The 17,303-nt window shown below is 34.5% G+C and overlaps 2 protein-coding genes across 2 annotated transcripts; one reads left to right on the top strand and one right to left on the bottom strand.

Moving 5' to 3' along the window:
• The first annotated feature begins 7,414 nt into the window (after positions 1–7,414).
• On the top strand, positions 7,415–12,425 carry LOC133034687 (succinate dehydrogenase subunit 6, mitochondrial). The gene is made up of 3 exons (XM_061109999.1): positions 7,415–7,801; positions 8,545–8,647; positions 12,134–12,425. Exons 1-3 carry the CDS (start codon positions 7,613–7,615, stop codon positions 12,286–12,288), a joined length of 447 nt encoding a protein of 148 aa, XP_060965982.1. The 5' UTR covers positions 7,415–7,612; the 3' UTR covers positions 12,289–12,425.
• Positions 12,426–13,589: 1,164 nt separating this feature from the next.
• On the bottom strand, positions 13,590–17,009 carry LOC133034686 (fasciclin-like arabinogalactan protein 17). Its single transcript, XM_061109998.1, has 3 exons — positions 15,376–17,009; positions 14,236–14,358; positions 13,590–14,033 (listed from the first exon to the last, which is right to left on the bottom strand). The coding sequence occupies exons 1-2, from the start codon at positions 16,709–16,711 to the stop codon at positions 14,285–14,287; spliced, it is 1,410 nt and encodes a 469-aa protein (XP_060965981.1). The 5' UTR covers positions 16,712–17,009; the 3' UTR covers positions 13,590–14,033; positions 14,236–14,284.
• Positions 17,010–17,303: the final 294 nt, after the last annotated feature.

Raw genomic sequence — 17,303 nt, 5'->3', positions numbered from 1 at the left:
ATTTTTAATTTTTTAAAAAGATTTCAGGATATCTTAAATAACTACCTTGTACACTGTCATATAAAAATTAAGATTAAAATGGTATAGGGTGCTTCTACAATACACCCCATTAAAATAGGTGTACTGATGCAACCCCTAACTGTTCCGGTATCTATAAGAATTTTTTAGTCTAAATTTTTTCATAGTCGTGTACGTTATAGTTATTTAAGACGCAAAATTTTGAGAAATTTAGAATAATTTACAATATAGAAATCAATGTTGAAACTGTCTATTTCACACGCGTATAAATTAAAAAGTCACACGTGCAACAAACTCTTTGAACACTGTTTTTGACGTGTTAAATTTTTCCGATTTTCTCAAAATTTTGTTAAATATCTTAAATAACTATAATGTATATGATCATAAAAAAATTGGACTAAGTATTTTTTTATATACCGAAATAAATTAAAGTACATCGATACACTCATTTTAAGGGGAGTGTATTGTAAAACTTTTTAATAGTATATAACAAAAACAAGAAGAGAATACATCAGTACATCCAGTTTTAAGGATGCGACATAAAATAACCACCTAATTTTTTTTTTTAATTTTCCGAAATTTATTATTATTTTTCTTTTAAACAGAATACATTAATTTATTATTTTATTTCACATAATATAGGGTGATTCTACAATGCACCCCTTAAAAGGAATATGCTGATGCATCTTTTACTTGTTTTGGGATTCAGAAAAAAAAAATTTAGTCTATTTTTTTTAATATTCATGTACGTTATAGCTATTTAAGATATACTTCAAAATTTTGAGAAATTTGAAATAATTTACAATATATAAAATAATATTTAAACAGTCTATTTTACATGCTTATTTTATTCCAATTCGTCCACTATCTATCGCTCCCTCTCATTCGATCCACCACCACCATCCTCGACAACAAGCCACTACCACCTCCCTCTCCTCCGCTCTTTCTCCCTCCATCCCTTTATATGCTCTCTCTCTCTCTCTCTCTCTCTCTCTCTCTCTCTCTCTCTCTCTCTCTCTCTCTCTCATCCCAAAAGAGCAGCCCTCTTCATCCCCCATCTCTCTACCTCCCAACTACAAAACACCCGAAGCCACCGCCCTCCTCCTCCGCCAAAGTCACTACTCTCCGATCTACCTCCCTCTCGTCCTCCATCCAAAGTCGTCGTTGTAGAGGCCAAAATTGGGCTAAGGCTCAATGTCATACATGATGTTTCCAGAGAATGCTCAAACAAGATCAAGTTGGTCTATTTAACTAATTATGATGGTAAGATCACAACAACAAGCAAAACAATACAATTGAGTCAGATATTAACATTACTCATGACCCAATATTGAGCTCAAAATGATCCAACTCGTATACGAGACCAAGTCTTATCATTCATCTAACAACAATATTTGTAGTGGTCAGTTAAACTAACCACATAAATAATGATCTCCCTGATAAAGTGGGGGAGAAGTGCTTCCAAAGAGGGGTGAGCGGTCATGAGTAAAGTCTCTCCATGAACATCTATAAGAGCCACTCTCAGTCAATGAGAGAGACAAATCAATTTGAGTCATCCCAATGCTTTTCACTTATAATTCACTCTCTCATTCTCTCTAAAACTACATACTTATTTCTGCAGTCAAGATAGGTGGTAACTTAGTTAAAACATTTATTCTCATCTTTTTTATTACGTTGTTAACAATCTTGCTGACTTGACCATCGGAGTCCCCTCGACCGACACCATCCCAGTGTCCTAAGGTTTCTCGGTTACTCTCTTATTTGTTCTACAGGTTATCTGTGCCCGCGTACGATTATCTTCGATTGATTGTGGATTATAGCATCTACAATTTGGCACCCATCGTGGGGCCCTAACAAGCTGCAACTAAGCAAAGTGTCTCGACCCTTATCATTCAGCAACCCACACTAGAGCAATGGCAGAGCACATAGAGGAAGGAAAGATCAATGAGGAACAAACTAGCTTTCGTGAACAACTCGCCATTCTCACAACTCAAATGAAATAAAATTTGGAGCAAACTTAACCAGTGGAAAGATAAAATGCATCGTTCAAGAAGGAGAATGTCACGCTAAAGGTCCAGCTTGAGTCATTGACTGCTTTCAAGACGACACCAGATAATAGTCGAAGAAGATTCCAAGTTCCAATTGATCTAATGCAGTCACTTGAGGCAACCCCAATAGAAGGATCAAGCCAAGTGACTGGACAACCATTGTTAGGTTATATTTAGCCTATATTTCGGGTCTGTAAAGTTAGCATTTTCTCGTCTATCGGTGTCTTTTGGAGCAGTTTTACGCTTGATTTTTATTGTTTCAGGTTCCCGGGGTGTTAAAGTTCAAATTCAGTCAAATGGTGAAAAGACGGGACAAACTCGTAAAAAATTGGAAAAATCGGCTCCAGATGCGTCAGTAGTCGCGACCTCCAAGGAGCCAGGTTGCGACCCTTTTTCATGGTCGCGACTTCGAGATTTGGCAGAAACTCGGTTTTTCGAGTTTTGCCTATAGTCGCGACCAGCTTAAAGGCTAGTCGCGACTAGGTACGGAAAACACAATTTTTACCTAATTTTGATTTTTCTCTCAATTGGAGGCACACCTCTCATCCCTATATAAGGAATACGACTCTGAAGGTCAACCTAAGCAGAAAAAAGACCTAAAAAGTGGATGAAGGTGGAGAGGAAGCTATCTTGAAGACCCGGAGCGATATCACCTTCTAGTTTCTTTCTTTTACCCTTAATTCTTTCTTTTATGTTTAGTTTTGTTTCAGATTTAATCATGGATGTTTTTAAAGTTTTTATGAGCTAAATTTCCCATTAAGGGAGGATGATGAATGTTGTTTAAGTTTATGCCTAGTTAATAAATAATTGTCATTCCTCCATCTTGTTTGTGAATACTATCTATATTTGTGTTTAATTCCATGTGCAAGTTTGATCACCTTTTACATGTTTAATGATCTCAATTCGAAATCTGAAAAGTGAGAATTGAGAATGCTAAAATTGGATAGTCTAGGTTTTGATGTGAAACGAAAGTATTTACATAGCCTTAGTGACAAATAGATTATTGCTTAATGCTGATTTTATGTTGATTTAATTAAGAAGTTAATTAGAGAACATAAGATTTAGAACCTAAAAGATCTGAAAAGAGTTAGGTTAAATTCATAATCTGTCATTCACATTAAGATAAGGATAGCAATTAGGTATTAACATTGGTAACTTAACAGCAGGATTCACCTTCCTAATCTCTCATCTTGATTAATCTTCGTATATTCTTTTAATTTTCTGAGTTATTTTCTTTAAAATTGCAAAATTATTATTTTACCAAATAGAATCATAAGTATAGTTTAGTAGTACTTAATCCAATTCCATGTGGTTCGACCTCACTTGCGTGAGATACTACTTGATTGCGTATACTTGCGTAGTAATCATAATTTTCGTAATAACCATCAACAACGGGGGTAACTAATGTCACGGTCGGACAATAAACAACCACAATCAATCAGAATATGGGCTCACAGTCAACTTCATCAGCCATTCCTCTAGCAGTCAATTCGTCAGTCATTCCTCCAGCAGTCAATTCATCAGCCATTCCTCCAGCAGTCAATTCATCAGCCATTCCTCTAGCAATCAATTCATTAACCATTCCTCTACCAGTCCACATGATTGCTCCTGAAGGCTCTCGTTGTCTACTGATTATTGATGAGTTCTCGGTAAGTTCTTGATAAGATTTAGTATTGCAATTTTTGTTGTCACGTTTGCATTTTATTTCTGTTATTATTGTATTGTTTAACTTTTGTTGATGTCATTGATAAGTTGTGTTTTTTCCTTTTGTTGTGTTTAGTCTATTTCTTGATAAGTTTTCAATTGGTTCTCAATATGTTTTTCGATAGGATTCTAACATTCGTTTTGTTTTCTTTCTTTAACAACAAGTGATTGTTATGAGAGAGTTAATTCTTCGCCCAAATAAAAAAGCATATGCCAGGACAATGATTGAGATGGGTGTTGATGAGACACATCATTAATATGACGTCCATGACTCTACTATTTTCGAAAGCCATGTTAAAAAAGTAGCAAAACAAATTAAAATAGTAGCATCATTGTATTAGAAAATATTTTGTATAGTTTTATACATTTAGAGACAATTAGTGTAACTTTTCCTTATCATCAAAGTTAAATTTTAAAAATTGTAATAACAGCATCCGGAGCCTCCATGTAAAATATTATCAAAAAACCATCGAGAGCACATCAAATTTCTATCGAGAAACTATCATAGAACGTATTTACTAAATTCTATAAAGGACTGTACAAACCATCGAGAACATATCGATATACCATCATTAAATTTTAAAAATTTCAATGACAATATCTTGAGCCTTCACATGAAATATTATCGAAAACTCATTGAGAACACATCGACTTCCCATCAAGAAACCATATAAAAATACATTTAAGCTAAATTCTTAAAAGTATCGAAAAGAATATCGAGAATATATCAAAAATTTCACGATAATAGGGAGATTGGACCTGACAAACAAAGCGCTAGATCACCGAGGATGGGGAGTAAGATCCCAGTCCCGCCAAGAAATGAATTCAACAATTGAAGCCTGGACTCTTTTTTGGATGCCAAACACAGTGATACAAATCTTTCGTGATAAGTTTTATTCCTGCCAGACCAAAGATGATAACAAAGAGAACTAACAAAAGTGGTGAAGTTAATCTTATCAGTCAAAGAAAAACCAACCAAAAAGGAGGGTTCAAAATCCACCAAAGAAGTGAAAGAGGAGTCTCAAAGTGGAAGGAATTACTTCTATAATGCTCCACGCACTGGAAAATCACACCTGTCTAGCGAAAGATTAGCCAAAGAAAAGATGCAAAAGAAATCAACATTCTCATTACAAATAAAACAATTAATACCAGTACCAAAGATTTAATGGAGGCAACTACCTAATGGTAAGATGTCCCTTCCAAGTTTCCAAATTAAAAGTTTGGTGCACTCATAATGATGAACTTTTAAAGATTCTTCCAACATGAAAATAAAATACATATTGTGTCATTTTGCATTGATATTTATAGTCATTTGAGTATAAACTAAATTAGTCATCCGAATATAAGTCTAGGACCAGGACCGCAATCCTGCGTCCCGGCTTCGGAGTCTAGGGTTGAGTCAAGGTCGAGGTCTAAGATCTAGATCCAAGTCCAGATTCCAAATCCATAGGCGCGTTTAAGATTCGGTTCCAGAATGAAGTTTGAAGTAAGAATTCAAAATTAGTGTCAGAGGTTAAAATATGCCAATTTTCTTTGAAAAAAATACTTAAAAGTTGATTTTTTTTAAAAGGTTAAAAGTTGAATTTAGAGCATACTCATTAACATAATAAAAAACAATTAAGATAAGTATCCTTCATAATTTAAGGATAATATACCTAAAAGTTTTTTTTCTCCTTTTCTTTGGAAAAAAAGACTATTTTTAAAAATATGAGAAAAATTATTAAAGTTATGATAAATATGGCATAAAAAGTAAATGTAACTAAATATGACATTACAAAAAAAAAAATCCTAATTAAATTACCATAAAAAATATTAAAATTTCTTTCATATTATTTTTTTTAAAAAAATATAACAAATAAACCTATAGTGATCGCCGGAGTTGTTACTAGTGTCGAAAAAGTCACCGGAGTTTGCTGTCGGCACCAGAAAAGTCGTCGGAGTAGCTGCTGGTGCCGGAAAAGTCGCTAAAGTTGCTGTCGGCGCCGAAAAAGTCGTCAGAATTAGCATTATTGCGGAAAAATCATAAGAAAAATCACTAAGAAACTAGTTTCTTGATGAAAAAACTGATTTCTTGATGAAGAAACCGGTTTCTCGGTGATTTTTCCGGTAATTTTACCGGTGACAATACTAATTCCGACGATTATTCTAAAGTTTGATGTCGGTGCCGAAAAAGTTGTCGGAGTAGTTGCCGGTGTCTAAACAATCGCTGGAGTTATTGCCGGCATAAAAAAATCGTCAGAATTGGTATTGTCGCCAGCAAAATTACTAGAAAAATCACCAAGAAAGTGGTTTCTTCATCAATGAACTAATTTCGTTACATAACAATAATAAAGATTATGAAAACAAAACAAAAATGATATACACTAAAAATAATTGAAACTATTTTCATCAATCAACCAAATAGAGAAAAAAACACACCAAAAAAAATATTCATAAATATAAACAGAACAATGTACAATGCACAACAATAATCTAAAATAAAATATAAGTGTGAATTCCAGTTTCAAACCTAGAAACAAAATAATAAAAAGAAAGTTAAAATAAAAATATACAATAACATCATAAAATAAAGCAACCTCATTACAGAACCCTTAAAACCTGTAAAACCAGTTTCGAACTTATGAACCCTATGAAACCAGATTCGGCACTATAAAAAATCATAACGAAATATAAATGCTAAACAATAAAGTTAACTGAAAACAAGTTATCAAAATTAGCATAGTCGTTGGAGTTGCTGCCGGCACCGGGAAAGTCACCAGAGTTGCTACCGACACTAAAAAAGTAATTGGAATTGGCATTATCGCTAGAAAAATCATAAAAAAAATTACCAAGAAATTGGTTTCTTGATGAAGAAAAGAAACCAGTTTCTTGGTGATTTTTCTGGTAATTTTTCCAGCGACAATGCCAATTCCAACGAATTTCCCAGAGTTTACTGTGGGTACTGAAAAAGTCACCAGAGTAGCTGTCGGTGTATTAGTCGTCAGAGTTGCTACCAACGCCAGTATAGTCGTCAGAATTGCCATTGTCGTCAGAAAAATCAGCGAAAAAATCACCAAGAAAATAGTTTCTTCATCAAGTAACTAGTTTCTTCATTAAGAAACTGGTTTCTTCATGAAGAAACCAGTTTCTTGATAATTTTTCCGGCGACTATGCCAATTCTGATTACTTTTCCGAAGTTTGCTGTCGATACCGGAAAAGTCGCCGGAGTAGCTGCTAGCGTCAGATTAGTCGTCAAAATTGGCATTGTAAACGACAAAATCACAAAGAAAGTGGTTTCCGATTTTTTCATCGAGAAACTGGTGTCTTCTTCTGGTTTCTTGAAGAAGAAACCGATTTCTTGGTATTTTTTCAGTGATTTTTTCGGCGACAATGCCAATTCTGACGAATTTTCCGGCACCGACAGCAACTCCGATGACTTTTTCGACACCAACCGCTACTTCGACGACTTTTCCGACACCGAGTGACAAATAAAACTTCCTAAACAAATAAAAATATTAAATATGAGTTTTGAAAACCTAATTACATATATATAACATATCAAATACCATAAAAAAAACTTAAAAATAAAAAAATATCATATAAATTGGTCAAACTTAAATATACCATATTTATCATAACAATCTTTAAAATCCTATAGTAATAATAAGTGTAATTTCTTCTTGTTTTTAAGTGCATATTTTCCAGCTCAATGTAATAGAAAAGGTTTTTTTTTTTTTTTTTTTTGAATAAAGAAAAGGCTTACTATTGATATCGGGTTTTGATTGAGAGGGGGAATAGAGAGGCAGAGTAGTCGAGGGAAATAGTTGGAGAGATTGTGAGTTGATTGAGAAGCAAAGAAGAATATGGCGGAAGATTCATCATCCAAATCGCCCTTCACGAAGTACTGGTCAGGTTACAAAGAGTTTTGGAGCGAGAGGTTTTCGTTTTTGGATCACTTCACCAACTTCGTCAACCGTGAAAAACCCCTTCCCCGTTGGACTCCTTCCGATGTTGAAGAATTTATTGCTTCCGACCCTGTTCATGGCCCCACTGTGAGTCCTTTTTTCCATTTCGATTTCATAAAATATCAGTCTCATGAGATTTTAATGGATTTTAGCTTTCCCATCATAAAAATTTCATCTGGGTATACGTGTTTATAATTTTTCCTTCATTTCAAATAAGCAAAAGTTCATCAATTTGTTATCTAATTTCACATTGCTATGGTATTAAAGTTTGATAGCAAATTTTGTGGGTTGATTTTGGTAAATATAACTTAGGGTTTGCTACATTCTTTTCATTTCTTTAACAACTGACTATTGGTCATGATTCTTTGATGTGTGTGTATACATTTTGGATTTGTATTTGTCTAGTTGTACAGAAACTGATGATTGCTTTGGGTTAATGGTTTTGTTGGGTCTGAAATAAATGTTGATCTGTTTAAGTTGTTAGTCTTGTGTGTTGAGAAAGTCCTGGAACAACACCACCATCTTGTCCCATAAGTTGTTGTTTTGTCATTCCCTTTTCTAGAAAACAGATAAAGAAAGTTGTTTTCCTTTCAGCCCGCCCCACTTCCCTGATACACACTATCCCTTATACTTAGGCAAGATTTTGATACACTTTGTAATGTAAAGCTGCAAATATTCTTAGTTTATGTTTGACGAAGTATAGCACAATCTTTGTCATTGTTGATTTTGCTAGTAGATTTAAATAATTTTGGTCTTGAAAGTAATATCTGGAAACGAAAATTTTAGCCTGATCTATTTATTTTTGGCTCTCTGGAATTATCTCTTAACAGCTGAAGACTACAAGAGAAGCAATGAATTATGGCATCACAGGAAGTGTAATTGGAGCAGTATCAACTGCTGGGGTTGCCTGGAAGTATTCAAGGAGTTTGCATGGTAATAATTTTGTTTCTTTACTCTTATCTCTGGTAGCTCATATTAAGTACTAGTGTACTACTGCAACTTGGCATGAAATTTTCCTGGTGGCATGATAAATGTTTTACTCTGAATGAATAGAACTCTTAAATGATTTTGTTATTCCAAAATTGTGCTCTTATTTTGCTAAATATTAATTAAGAAATTTAAGCTTTTCTCTTCTTATCCTAGAGAGAGATTGTCTAGTTCAATTTAAGACTCGTAGACATTATTTTTTATTTCTTCTTACGTCATTCAAATTACAACCTAGTAAGCTATTCCTGATCTAATATATAGAAAAGAAAAGCTTAGTATCAAATTACATCTGCAATGGCCTATCATTTAGTAGCATGGGGACACGAAAATCTTTGAAGCTTATATCATTGAAATCCATTCCATATAGTCATCCAATATTTAACTCTCTTCCATATCTTTGAAGATTCAACCATATCTCCCTAACATATGGCCCAAGTATAGTAAAGGTAACCACATTCCACACTATCCTTCTTTACAAAACTTTTCCACTCCTACTAAAACCCTCCATTTGCTGCAGAATAATGTGCTGGCCATACCCAGGAAACTACCATTAATTGTAGGAATTTCGCTTAAATAACCCCATGAAAAAAGCAACATAAAAATAAGTGGTCTTGCAAGTGAAATGTTTTTTTTCCTTGCATAGAACACACTAGCTATGAGATATCAGCAAAAATTCCTTGCATGCTGTCAACCACTCAAACATCTTCACTTTTGGAGGAGCCAAAGATTTCCATATTTTTTTTTTTGATAAAAGAGAAAGAGGCCACTTGTCTTAGACTACCACCCATAAGTCCTTAAGTGGCATGTTGACGTATTTATTTTTTATGACTTGATATACAAACTTTCCCTCAGCATAGGAAATCTCCATAACCATACATTAGTGTAGCTCTATTTCAGTTTATAATGTTGCCTTAACCCAACTCTCCAAACATTTTAGGCCTGCAAACCATTTCCCCATGAAAGCAAATGATCTATTTCCTTAATCTTCCTATTGAGAGATATATGCTTTCTTCCATCCATCGAATCAATTGCTGATTTCATCTAACATGAGATTTCAGAAATCAGATTTAAGTGGATTACCACCTAAATGTAGTCCCGAATTCCTTTTACAAGTAGTTCCCACTGTACACTTAGTATTTTTCAGACAATCAATTGTACCATAAGTTTTTGCCCACATTACACTTTAATCCATACTTATTTCACTCTTGATGTTAACAAAAATTTGCAAGTAGTCTAGTTAAGTTGGACAAAAATTTGTAACTTCCAGTACAACAAACAAAAATTTGAAACCTTGGAAAGAGAACGTCCATCTTCTTTTTGCCTAATGTTTACAATTCTCTCCAAACCATTCACCATTAAGGTGAAAGAAGTTTACCTCCTCTAAATTTACCTTGGTTTACGATTGATCATAATCAAGCTTGTTATTTAGGGTAAGCATTATGTCGCCCACAAACGCCATTAATCCCAAATATTTTTGCTCCAGAACAAAATTCAGAAAGGATCATTTAATTTAATTTTGTCATACTCATATCTCACATGCTTTCACATAATGTATCATCAATACCCTTCTCAACTGTCCACCCTGTATTCCCCAACAAACATATTCGCTATTATAGCCACATCCAATATCTGTTTTACAGCTATAAAGCTCATTCAGCCTCTTAGACTGTTAGATTACACATCTCTCAAACTATTAGCTAGAAGTTTTGAGATTATCCTGTAGAGGCTAGTGATTAAACTGATGGGGCAAAATTTATTTATTGAGCAAGAATGAGGATTTTTAGAGACAAGGGGGCACATACATTTCATTGGTGGAAATGTTTATGACACAATTTTGTGGAAATTACTAAAATCTTTCATGAGATGCTCTTTTAACATTCTCTCAGTTATTCTTAAAGTAAAGCCATCTGGTTGCTTTGTTGTTTCCTTCACAGTCTTACACTACTGCCATCATCTGGTCATCCATTGTCACATTGTTTCTGAAATTGGAGACCACCGTAGGTAGCCCATCAATATCTTAAAATCACATTAGAATATAATTCAGGATATAATTTTCTGTGCTTGCCTCTTTTGTTACTGGTAACCCATCACATTTTCCTATTTGGAAATAAAGTTTCTAGATCATTGTATTATGGTTTTATTTCCTATAAAATCATTTGTGTGTGCCAAATTTTAGGGTATTTCTTGCAACAACATTTTACAATATTAATTTTCACATTTGAATTCACACCAATGAGATTAGTAATATGACAAGAGAAAATATAAGTATAGCTTTGATGAGTACTTGCTGCAATAAACTCAGAACAGTAGGCAATTGGTCACACAACAGTATTTAGAACACAGCAATTAACACAACGGTAACTTGAAAAAGATGAAATGGGGAGCTGTTATTATAATCCAGGGAAAACTTGAGACCAAGGGTCTCTTACAAAAGTAGAGAGCAAAAGCTCTCCATGATGCGGAGAATATTACTCTAATCTTTTCCTCCACGATTGAAGCCTCACTCACAGAACCAAAGGCAGCTCACCCTACATAGAAATACCAAAAAGACCCTCCCTTAGCTAACTCAACAAACACCTAAGTTTGTTTACCCTTTCTCACATAAGTTAACCTCACCTTAGGCCTTTGGTGTCCATCAGGCTTGTCATTGGAGTTATTGTAGTTTTTAAAATGCGAAGAGATCCTTGGCATTTACAAAGTCATAGTTATCTCCGACTCTCAGTTTACTTTTGGGAGGGAAATAGCATTTAGGTGAGGAATTAGTAGTACAAGAAAAAATTGGAATGTAAATTGGAAAGATTAATCCTTTTGCATTCTTTTCATTTGCCCGGGGACCTCTTTTTTTTGCATGCATCTGTCATTAATTCTTTTACGATATAAGTTTGAGTATAAAAGCTGTGTTTTCAGAATAAATTCTCTTTTATTTTCCAGCCCAACCTATGTTTTTTAATCTCTTGTATATGCTACTACTCTTGTATGATGTATTTGGTACTCAACTTCAACTTCATGTTTACTTGCTCTTGATTTCCTCTAGCTAAATATCTTGTAGAAATTGTTAGATGCAATTATTCATCTGCCGATCAATCTGTCTTCTGTCTTATGCTTATTAGTCTTCCTCATTCCGTGATTCGGATGTTCCTTCTCCTATATTCTAGGAGCGTACAGATTTGAAATTGATTCTTACTTTAGTGCATATTTGGTTTGCAGTAATGGAAAAATAATTGAAATTCCATGTTTGATTTCCCTCTTCTTTGTTCATGAAAAGCCATTCCAAGTGAATGAGACTTTATCACTCTTGAAGGAATTTACTTTCATAAACTAATCTTTTTGTCATAACTGCCCTTATTTATCATTATCATTGAGCAAAAAGTTCAACTAGCCTGGTATGGATGGGTCAAAATTTTGAGGTCTTTTGGTTATTGTAATTGACAGGTGCTGGACTATCTCTTCTAGCCGGGGGTGTTTTTGGTTGGACTTTCGGACAAGAAGCTGCAAACCATGCCCTGCAGCTCTACAAGCTGGACACCATGGTTGCTCAAACCAAGTTCTTGGAGTGGTGGGAAAACAAAACTCAAGGACGATTCTGAACGATGAAATAACTAACGTCCTTCTGCAGCAATAAAGTTCCAAATTCTCCTTTGCTTTATGTAGACTGTTCTAATGAACTGGAGAATTTTTCTCTTTTCAGAAATAAAATTGCAACTTTTTCTTGTGGGTTGGCTTCTGTTCTTTTGCTTTATAATTTAACTTGTGTTGCTGTTAGTTTATTTGTAACTCATGAACTCATGTGTGTACGTGTAAAAAAAAAGTGAAGAGAAAAGTGGCCAAGTGAAAGGTCACAAAAGTTTTTTTCCTCTTCCTCTAAACCTCTTGTTAATTATCATAGTTTTTTTTTTTTCCAATGTGTATATGTATGCATGAACATTGGGAAAGTTTGTGTAAAATGTACATATGTTATGTTGAGTATGGGGAGAGCAAACCTAAAATATGTACTCAAGTTTTTTGTAATCTTTGGGTCTTGAAACAAATGTCAACAATGTTTAACAAAAGGTTTCGATGCAAAAATTAATCTAGTCAAATACGTTTTATGTTATGTTAGGAATGTAGTCAACCCCTAATGTGAGACAGCTCAAGTAAGAATTTTGTATACATTTCGAGATAATGAGCAAACGTGAAATAAAATATAATTGGAGAATAGATCAAAGTACCAAGTGCAAGTCAACTTAACAACTCATACAGCTTATGAACTACTTGATCTGTGCCATAATTTAATAAAAATTAAAGAAGAAATTCTTCACATCACATGATTCATTCCAACCAACTCTGTTAATCAATCTATTTTAGTTAACAAATGACAGAAAATATCAAATTAAGGACATACAAATACAATATCACTAGTTATCATAATTATGAAATTCTTACTAGCTAATTTAATAATCATAATTCTTTATAATACATTAGCTCTGATATTCATCAGATTAAAATTTTTAACATGCTATAAGCATCAAATTTTATTACCGAAAAAGTTCACTATAACTACAATGAACGCTTGTGAATAAAGAAAAAAAGAAAAATAGAGTAGCTCATGATAAATAACACTAATAATACATTTTGTGAAAAATAAAAAAAGAAGTCTTTTTTACTTATTTAATACTCTACGCTTTTTCAAAATACAAAATTCATGACTTATAAATTTAAATTTAATTATTTAATTACATATAAAATTTTATTTTGTCAAATTTGAGTTCAGAATTTTAAATATATATTTTTATGAAACACAAAATACCAAATAATATATTACAAAGAAATAGTAATGGGAAATTAAAATATGATAAAAGAAAAAAATTAGAAGAAATGATGAAGAGATATTCTTGGTTGAAATACATAATTACAGAAAAGAATCGTTTTATTGCACTTTCACAGTTTTTTTTTTCTGTTTGAAATATTTTATTGAAAGTGGGCACAGACGAAAACGTGCAAGACACCCTGCCCCCAACCTTTTGATTACACACCTTAAAATCCCACCACCACCACAAAGTAAACCACCTAAAAACTTCAAGAGAGTAACAATAATAACTGCTAATCATACACTTATGTACTTAATTATAATAATAATATATTTGGAGCTAGAGTTGCTTTACTTCTCTATTCCAGTACCCAAACCCAAAGAAAAATAAAATTATAAGAATAAAAAATACAAAAGACCCAAAAAAAAAACCCAAAACAGAGAAGAAAAATGAAAACAAAAAAAAAAAGGATAGTGCTACTGTCCATTCAAGTATGCTTCCTTTCTTTTCCATGTCTTTTTACATCCTTTGCAATTCCAAGAACTCTGCATCAACCATACCAAAAATCAGAATTATACTCGGTGATACGCCCATTCTTCATCCAACAATAAAAGAGTTCAAAATAGTTCATGAATGTTTTATTTAGAGGCTTATAAGCTTGGTAATGCAATTAGAACAATGCACTTGTTTTTTTAATTTTGGGGTACTAAATAGAATGACATAATAAGGAAGATGAAGATTGCTGACCTTAGCCTGTTTTCTTGAATCAATCAACCGGAGGATTTTAGGGCAACTTTTAGTGGCATGTCGGGTATTGCGAATCCTTTCCAAAGACTCTAAGCATTTGACATGTTACTTCTAGCAATTTTCCTGCAAATTTTCAAATTGATGAATTAATATAAAGTGATCATGTCTGTACCATGCTTCATAAAATTGTGAAGCCCAGATGAGCTAATTAGTAAATCAAATGATTCATTTTGCCATTAACAAAAATAAGGAGCGATTTTATGATATTTCAGAACAAGAATAAAACTATCTATCTGTAACTTCACAACAAAAATTAAGATATCATGATAATTTTTTTGTTTGTAGAAAGATAAAAGAAACAGATTAAAAAAAGTCCCATCCTAGAAGTCAATTCCAAGCCACTAAGCTATCTTTGCTAACTACTCAGCTTTACTCCAATATAAAAAAAAGCTTTACTCCAATAAATAAAGCTCAAATATATCCCACTTAGTTTCTCATGATGATTTAGTCCTATATTATTACAATCAAATAAGTCATAATGGCATAAGCTTGTGGAAATCTAATACAACTTCTATTGGTATTATTCAAGAAAAGGCTTAATGTTTTGAACCATTTCATACCATATAATAGAAGATAAGTCAACACACATCAATACCATCATAACTCTTATATGTGATGTCCCATTAGAAATTACAAAATTTTCTACAAAAACTCATTATCATAGAGAGCACTAATAATCACCAAAGTCGTTCCTTAAAACACACAAATAGTAAAAACAAAAAACTAATCTTCAACTTGAAGGTAAATTTTATCTACTTATCTTAGAAACTTGAAGAAGACTTTTATCATAATCTGTGTGATCAATCCACATAGGCTTGGTTTTGTACTAAACTTATTGTCCTTATGGTTATGTGTAAACAAAGAAAAAAGCCTTCAGTCTCAGATACCAAACACTTCTATTCAAGTTAATACTTTTTTTGCTATACATCAAAAGAAAACTCAATAAATGGTCAATTTTCCCCCAATTTTTTCTTCTTTCACTTTTTAGCCGATTACTTAGTCCAAGCTCCAAGCAATTATTGAGTAACTTTCACTAAAAAAACTAAAATAAAGTATAATTAAAAAAATGAATAAAAATACCTCTTTTGGGCTTGGCTACAATTTTGGCGGGTTGAACCGTTTGGGAAACGGGTTTGGACTCAACCTCCTCAGGCGGGAACAGAACACCATCGATTCCCTGAACCGAAATCCGACCGTCGGTGTAGATATCTGGGTCGAACAAATAAGCCGAACCCTCCCCATGCCCGAACCGAACCGACCCATCAGCTTCTTGGGCCAAAACCTTGTGTGGCAATCGAAGTGTGTCGTATTTCACCTTCCCGAACCGGCGAACTGAGTTGTACATACTCTCTTCAGTTTGGTACTCCGGTATGAGGTGATAGTACATTATCTGCTCCGGTGCTCCTGGCTCACTGAGCTGGTCAGTAGTAAGCTTAGCCATGGCTTCATCGTTTGGTGCCAGCACAGTCAGTACGTAACCCTCTGAAACCAATCGACCCATTTCGGTGGCTAACGAAGTTAAGTTAACCAAAATGTCAGCCATTTCATTGTAACCGCCGTAATGAAGGAGGGTTTGGATAAAGTCCTTGACTTGACTCTCCCCATCGAAATGGTGGTGAGGGCCACCGGGTCCGGGTGCTGGGGCTGGAGCTAGAGATGGACCCGGAGCCATTGCGTTGTAGATCGGTAGAGCCGGTTCCGAACCGGGTTTGGTAGGTGGAGCTGGTTTCTTCAACCGGTTTGTTCTCGGGTCAACCACTGGAGCCCCTTCTGGTTTAACGGCTGTGATCGTTCGTAGACTACGTCGACGGTTGAAATCGTCTTCCACTGAGCGAGGAATCAAAACCCTTTCGATCCCGTGGATCACACCATCGGGTCGGGTCACCGAGTCGGGATGAGTGAGACGAGCGAGATCCACAGTCCACTCACCGGAATCTTGCTTTTCTAGGTGGATGTGTTCGTGGGAAAGAGTTCTGTGGTAAGCAGAGTCGGGTTTCTTGGGTAAATCGTTGGATCCGATCCGGGTCGGTACGATGTGAGACAAGATAAGCTTTTGAAGCGATTTGAGATTACCAGGTTCGAGCAAGAAGAGCTTGAACTCCGGGTCAAGTCCTCGCTCGAGGGCTTCGTTGCGTGGAGCGAAAATGGTAACGTTGGCGGCGCCGACGACTTCCTCAAGTGTCTGGAGAAGCAAAGCCTTCTCAACTAGCTCAGCGAGCTCAGTGTAATGCGAGTCTAGGAGAGCGACCAGGACCGAGTTGGAGTTGATCTGACCCGATGATGTGGAAGCGTTGGAGGAAGAGAACAATGACCTGGGGTTGACATTTTCCGGCAATGAGAAGCATATTCCGGCGAATGTGATGAAGAAGAATGAGAAAAAGACAAGCTTTTGGTCGCCACGGATATGAGTACCCATGGCTTCTTCCGTCGGCAGACCCAAGATTAATGCGGCGAGTTTCAGACACTGAGAGAAGAGAAGAGAGAGAAAATGAGAAGAGAGAGAGAAGTTGTAGAGAGAGAAAGTAAAGCTGTGAAAGGCTGGCTTGTTTCTGTATGGACGTGTGAGAAACAGAGAGAGAACATAGATTATGTTATGTGTCTTTTAATTTTAATTTTTCTCATTTTAGTTTTTATTATTAATATTATTATTTATTTTTTATATATATTTTAGATTTTTTTAATGTATTTTTAATTTTTGTATTATGTTTTAAGATGTTATGTTGTTGTGTAGAGGTGTTTGAGGTTATGTATATGAGTAGTTTTTGTGAGTATATAATAGAGAATATGGAAGTTGTGTTGGTAAAGAAAGTGTCGGTTCGGTCAAAAAGTCAAATACGACACGTGGCAAATATGAGCTCAGTAAAAAATAGTACGAACGTAGTGAATAACGTTAAGTTGAGATTTGAGAATGAGATTCAGATATTTTCAGTCTTCAAGTCAAAACCTTTTTACATCTTTTACTGTTTTGACTGCCTTTTTTTTTTCTTCATTATAATTTAAAGTTGAGT

Source organism: Cannabis sativa, chromosome 2 (genome assembly GCF_029168945.1).
Source record: "Cannabis sativa cultivar Pink pepper isolate KNU-18-1 chromosome 2, ASM2916894v1, whole genome shotgun sequence".
Classification (NCBI taxonomy): Eukaryota; Viridiplantae; Streptophyta; class Magnoliopsida; order Rosales; family Cannabaceae; genus Cannabis; species Cannabis sativa.
Note: the sequence above shows the minus strand (reverse complement) of the source record. Positions and strands in the feature narration are given on the sequence as shown.